Source organism: Sparus aurata, chromosome 16 (assembly GCF_900880675.1).
Source record: "Sparus aurata chromosome 16, fSpaAur1.1, whole genome shotgun sequence".
Lineage (NCBI taxonomy): Eukaryota > Metazoa > Chordata > Actinopteri > Spariformes > Sparidae > Sparus > Sparus aurata.
Genome location: NC_044202.1, coordinates 11,639,114 through 11,645,990, shown reverse-complemented (window position 1 = coordinate 11,645,990; position 6,877 = coordinate 11,639,114). Strand labels below are relative to the sequence as shown.

General features: G+C 47.7%; 1 protein-coding gene across 2 annotated transcripts in view; it reads right to left on the bottom strand.

Annotated features, from left to right (window-relative positions):
• Nucleotides 1-3,202: 3,202 nt before the first annotated feature.
• Nucleotides 3,203-6,877, bottom strand: part of pacrg (PARK2 co-regulated) — a 135,748-nt gene continuing 132,073 nt past the window's right edge. For both annotated transcript variants that reach the window (XM_030443002.1, XM_030443003.1), the window contains one exon: nucleotides 3,203-3,422. In XM_030443002.1, the coding sequence (XP_030298862.1) occupies nucleotides 3,256-3,422 (167 nt within the window). In that variant the 3' untranslated portion in view covers nucleotides 3,203-3,255. The remainder of the gene's footprint in view (nucleotides 3,423-6,877) is intronic.

Genomic DNA, 6,877 nt, shown 5'->3' with positions numbered 1-6,877 from the left:
TTTTTTTTTTTTTTTTTTTCATGTCCGAGCACGAGGCGAGATAAGGGAGAAATTCAAGTAATGTCATGCTTGGTCTTTTCCAGCCTGTAGGTCTGGATCAGTCAAGCGTTGATGCCTTTGATAGGCCAAATAACCTCGTTGGCTGCCTCTATTCCTGTTCATTTCACAGTTCACTCTATTACTTGCGTGAGCAATTACAGCTCGGTGTTGATGTTTAGTATTGTTTGCCGTTATTATGCGTGTGTGCGTGTGTGTGTCTGCGTGTTAAGGCCCCTGTCTGTGTGTGTGCAGCTCTTGAATGGAGACCATATCCTCCGCTGTTTCCTTCCAGACTGTCACCTTTCTTAATAAGCTTCAGTGGGTTCATGAGGAGGTCGAAACGGACACCATTTAGCATTAACTGCCCATTAGCCCCCCTTTGATGTGACCTAATTGAGCCAAAGAAATCTGATTGCCTGGCCCTTTAAGTGTGAACAAGTGAACTCTGGTTGGTTTTCAGTATGCTATGGCTTGGATGACATTGCACGCTAGTTTGAAGGGGAAAGGCTACGATGTACAGATGGAGAGCTGTGAGTAAAATGCCCGACGATTCCTGGAAAAAAAAGCTCAAAGGATCAGTTCACCCAGAAATGAGCATTTCACATTTTTTTTTTAAGATCCAGAAATGTTTTTGTGGACCACAATCCTTCACGTGACTTTGCATCAGCATGGGAGCGGCTAGACAATGACTGCATTTTCATTTTAGAGTAATTTCACCCTTTAACAGAAACGTTCCCCGTGTTTCACTTTGTCCTTTTTTTTTTTGTTCAAGCTGCCCTCTCCATCTCCATACTCAGCCTCCTCTGCTGGCTAGCTGCTAGCCTGTGGCTCAGTAAAATTGGACAGGTGAAGCGGGACAGCAGGGCGTCACTGATACAGTTCGACAGAACCGCAGGCTGTTGAGAGTTCGATCGGCTCATCAAGCGAGAACAGAGAAATCGCAGCCCCCTCCTTCCTTTTCAGTGCAGTTCATGTGTTCGTACCGTTGCTGTATTAGTTTTATTATGCAGCTGCACTTACCTGGATGAAATATGTGTTTTGTGTTGAAACGGGACCACACCGAAGCTCCTTTTTCGTCTTCCACTGCACAGATCAAACAGCTGGCAGAGTGCAGCGCAGTCGGGTTCAGCAGTGTGGAACAGCTATTCAGTAACGTTCTTTTCAAGATGTGCTGAGGTTGAAATATGAGCATTATGAACCTGTCTTCTAGTTGAGAATAGATTCCTCCGCAGGCCTGTAAAGTTGCCTTTGCCGGAGACATGACTTACAATAAGAGACGGTGCAAGTGTCCTTGTGAGTGTCAGAAATCAATTACGCTATGTTTCCCCTGTGGGTCGCAGGATTGTATATGTATATGTGCGAGTGTGTGTCTCTTGCTGTGTGTGTGTGTGTGTGTGTGTGTGTGTGTGGGGGGGGGGGGGGGGGGGGGGGGGGGGGGTGCTGGTTGCTAAAACTTCCATTGTGTCTGGGATGAAGTCTCCGCTGTGAGTTTAATGCAGTGGAGACCTCTTTTCAGTCAACACAGTGAGAACACAAAGTTGGTTACTGGCTGGGCTGGATAAAACAAACAAAAGCACGAACGCTGTCAGGCACGAAAAAAAAGAAAAAAAACAGTCACACACAAGCGCACACGCACACCGAGATGCACACACGAAACGCCAAGATCACTGTGGAGGTATCTGAGTTCAAAGGATGTTAAACAAACCTATGTGCGTATGAGAGTGTGTTTGTCTGGAGGAATGCTGTCGACCGTCATTCCTGTGCGTCGTTCTCAGCGTGTTTAGACAGGCTCTGTCTCCAGCTGGGTCTGTGACAGAATGGGTACAGTGGTACAATGCAATACAAAACAGCCGTGTAGCTTTGAACAGAAGCAGCTCTAGAGCGGGACAATACGCGACGCAGATGCGCGGCGCGGACAGGAAAAGACGGGCCGGCATCCCCGCAAATCTCCCTGAACGGCCCTCCAGCTGCATTAGCACCTTTTTAATTAAAGGATTCGCACAGCAGAGATAACGGTTCTCAGATGTTTACTGTTGTAACAGAGGAAAACAAAACATTTAGCACAATTTGTGTTCCGAAAATAACGTGCATGTTCTCAGCGGCGCCGGCACCCTGCAGGCCTGGAAGGTGGCTGTGAAAAGAGAGAAATGTTGCAGGAGTGGTTTGAGAAGTTGGACCTGTTGAAACTTTATCTGCTTTAAAATCTAGAATCTACTGCAGCTGACATTAATTCAAGCTTGCAGCTGCTCTCTGAACACTGGAACATTCAGGCATCACAGAAAAGGGGCTCACGCAAAGGCAAGCCAGAGAGCGGACGTTGAAATGACGATACCTGAGCTGTTTTGCAATCTTTTCCCTGTTTTTATACCATTTTCCAAAAAAATGATTTGAAAGCCTAAATAATGTGTAATCTGCCTTTTATTACCTAGTTTGTGTCATTCGAATTCCCCAATCGAGATTTTTCTACATTTCTAAATTCTAAACTGCCAAATGTTTCTCCAATTGAGCGATTTCCTTTTCCTTTTTTCTTCCATGAACTGTTAGATACACAAACTGGGACTTGACGAGAGGCTGCGCTCTATAATGGGGCGAGACAGACTCAACCACTGAACATTTATGTCATTGGAACCAAGAGGAAGATATGTAAGAAGGTCTTAAATACCTGTGGCCATTGTTGATTGATTCGAACAATATTGTTACCGCTGAGGGATGCATGCAGGCTTGTATGAGCTTGCATGAGTTCTGCCGGCGCACATTTGTGCTCCCTTTTATTGCGGCCATTCAGACTTTACAGCACTTGAACTGATTAGTCGAGCCAGCTTTCATCTGCCAGTGTGTGTGTGTGTGTGTGAGCTTTAAATATAGATTATATGACATGTTTGCTGCCACAACAGTTTTAGATTAAACTGCAGTCGTGAGTGATCGTTGATGCGTTATTGTGTCCAAATGTCTGTGCAGGTTGGTTGGTGTAACAGTTCAGTCAGGAGGGTTGCTTGGAGTGGTGGGGGATGGCCTTCGAACAGTCGCCCCGGGGCTCATGGTACTTTAATGTGGCCTTGTTGATGTGTATGTCTGTTTCAAATAAAAGTCACTTTGCATCAAGCATTCCTTACCAGCGAGTGGAATAAGCCACTGAAGTAATAAAACAACAACAATGCAAGGGTGATATATTGAAAGTGTATATTTCATAACAATAAAGAACAAATGTGTTCAGCGTCAGGGTGAATAAGCCACACAGGACTGGTAGGTGGGCACCATGATCTTTATATGCACGAAGGCGTCGTTTCCTCCGGTGCGCTCCAACAGCTCCAGAGTCTCCGGAATCAGCTCCCTGATATTCTCAGGCTTCTGCAGGTGGCTCCTGACGACGCCAGAAGATTTGCCTGTGGACATGGAAACACAGACAGACAGACAGACAGACAGACAGAATGAGACAACAAACCCAGGGACGTGTTATTTTTCAGCCCAGTCAGGGTCACTTCAGACTGTGAGATTGATGTCAGGGCTCCTGGAGCACCACCTGTGGCCACGCCGCACTGCTTTGCTGCGGACTGAGTCGGCAAATGCCATCCTTCCATCTGACTTCAAACCCAACGGACGGACTGAATTTAATTTACTCATCTTACGCCGCAGCCAGTTGGGACTGAACGGCAGAAGAGTTTTTAACTGTTCAGCTGAAAGTTTAATGAGGCAGCCTGCGGAGAGGAGAGCAGCGTAAAGGACGACCGAGTTAGTGACAGCTCTGCTGTTGCGCAACGCTGCATTGATGCGCACTGCGCATGGGTACTGACCTGGACACGCTCCACAGGTAGGACTGCGTGAGTGTGGTTTTGCGCTAGATTTCAAATCTGTGATGAAAGGAACAGTAAAAAGATAACCAAAATAGAAACAGGTCTTGTGTGTGTGTGTGTTTTTGCATTTTTCAGGTGTTTGTTCACATGTGTGGTGATTTACAAATGAACCCAGAGAGCATAATACACTTGTGGCCAATCGCAATACAGCAAGAAGGCTGCAGAAGCTCCCCTACCCTCCCTTCCGCTCCCTAAACACGCACACACATAGATGGTGCAGTAAAACACACAAAATTGTACAACAGAGCTGGAGCGAGCTGGGGGAACTTGTTATCGAAAAAAACATTCCTGAGGTGTCCAGCCTCCTTTCTCTCTTTCACCAGCAGGCACACTTAAACCACACACACACACACACACACACACACACACACACACACACACACACACACACACACACACACACAACAAACACACACACACACACACACACACACACACAGATCGTGACTTTATCAGCACACAGCTAACTGCCAATCTCATGCCACTGCACTGGGGGGCTCAAAAACACTTTTCAGGGGGGAGGTAAATATAGAGAGGAATAAGGCGCGTGCGCACACACACACACACACACACACACACACACACACACACAGAGACCTCCAAGTTTGTTTGCAGAAAATGTCCAGGTCAACTAAAATATCCTGGAGAGAAGCTGCGGATTTATTTCTTCAGGCAATAAAAAAAAAAAAGAAAAGAAAAGAAAGCAACATTTGACCAGAAGAAGGAGAAGTAAAATCAACAGGGGGCACCTTAACAGGGACCCTTCAGCCCCTTCTTCCCAATCAGACCTGACGAAAGAGGGACACATTAAACCTCTCTCGCACTACTTCGCAGCACTCCCACCCTCCTTTATTCTTTCTCAATCTTTTGTGATCTCACATCTTCCCCGATAGACCCAACCTTCCCCTCTCCCTCTCCTTGCTATTTCCACCCGTCCATGGCCTCCTCATTAAAACACAAAGAGAGCCAGTCCCATAAAGAGGGCCGTTAAGCAGCAACACGCTTATGATCTCAGTCTGCTGCACTTGCTTTCTGCTCAGGAGTCGCTCTCCTGTTTTACATGAAACTGACGGGGGGTCTCCAGCCGGGTTCTGACCGCCAGTTAGCCGAATTAACAGCTTTGGCTCTATATTACGGCTATTTACAGGTTGTTTTTTTTCCCCTTCAGAGAAACAACAAAGATAGCTGCATGTGCTCAGGCATGCAGCCGTATCCTGTGTCTAAACCCAGGCTGTGTTTTTTTATTCCCAAGCTCCCCACAACATAGCTGCCTGCGCCCTACTAGTTAGCAAAATCTTAAATAGCATCTAAAACGCAGCCATGTGAGCAATAAAAGAAGAAAAAAAAAGGCAAAGCAATCAGGGAGGAATGAGGAAAGCAGAATGCTGTGATGTGTGTTGAGAGCGGAGGAAAAGTAAAGAATAAAGTGACAGGAGCAAGTCGGGTCACTCTGCCATCTGTTTTCAGCTGTGCGTGCTTGTGTTTGTGTGTGTGCGTGCATGCATGTTGGTGTGGGCTAAAAAGCCAGGCCTGTGGAGAGCCACCCCCTGTTAGAGTGAAAATGAGCAGCCAAAGCCAGCCCAGAGGGAGAGCTTGGCCTTCAGACCGGAGAACGCGGGGAGCCAGGGAAGAGGTGCGGCTCGGGAAACCAGCAAAGCTCACGCCCGTTTACTGGGGCCTGGAGGGGGGAGGGGGGGGGGGAGCAAGGAGGTCCCGCAAGGGGGGAATTGTTGATGCTGCTAGGCCGAGCGTCTCAGCCCTTCCATGTGCATTTTCTTGTGCTGAGCTGCTGGGAGGCCAGGAGCATCAAAAGGAGGAGGCCAGAGGAATTTGCAACGATTCTCAATATTTAAAGAGCAGAAAAAAAGAGAAGTGTGTTTAAGGGGGGGATGGAGGGAGAGGAACGGAGAGCGGAGAGGGGGGTGGGTGTTAAAAGCTGCCACTGCAAATGTCCTTCAGCAAAATAACTTCTCTTTCTCACTCTTCTTCTCCTCTCCCCTCCCTGTATTCTCTCTCTCTCTCTCTCTCTCTCTCTCTCTCTCTCTCTCTCTCTGCTTTCGGCAATATCAGCAGCCCTGTGCAGACAGAGAAGAAAAAAAAAAATCTTTAAAAACAATCATAATAAAAACTCCCGCCCTGTGAACAGGAGGAAAAAGGGGGCCTAGCAGGAGTTGGCTGTCTGCTTCTCCGAGGAAGAGGGAGGAGTCGATACGGACGCAGCCAGAGGAGGATTCTCGGCGCGGCGACATTTGCTACGCAAAAAGAGGTGGAGGGGAGGAAAGGGAGGTGGCACAGAGGAGGTGCTTCTGATTTTCACGCTGAATCCCTGAGAATGGAGGGGTCCTGAGCACCGAGGTGAGGAGGATGGAATGAAGGGGTGAAATGGGACTTAAATTCATGACATATACATCTATAAAATGAATATTGATGAGTCTTGATGCATCCAAACTTTTGATTCTATGTCAACCGGTACTTTATAAGGGTCCTCGTGACGCACCAGGGCAAAGGTCGACCGTCAGTCAGTATCAGTGAGCGTCCATCAGTGTCTTCCTTTCTTTCTTTCTTTCTTTCTGCCTCTCTCGGGCTCTGCTGTGATATCTGCCAAGCCACACCAGACCAACACTAAACTCCACACAACAACAGCTGCAGTCCTCCTCAGCCTCCTCCTCCTCCTCCACCCTGCTCTTTCTCCATCCCTCATTCCCCACGGTCCTAAAGAACCTGTCTTCCCACATCAAGCTGAAGACAAGCAGTCACAGATGCGGGGCAGCGTCGGGCTGTTTCCTCGGAACTCATTTTCAAATAATAGAGACGGTCGATTTTCAGGTTGGGAACTCGAGCCCCGATGGCGATTATCAGGCCGTAACAGAGCTCTACTGTAACCTCCATCTCAAGATTTATGGCCGGGGTCTGTGTGCATTATGTGTACGTATGTTGTGCGGTTGTAATCCCTCTCCCACGCAAGGACCGGGTGACACACACGCTGC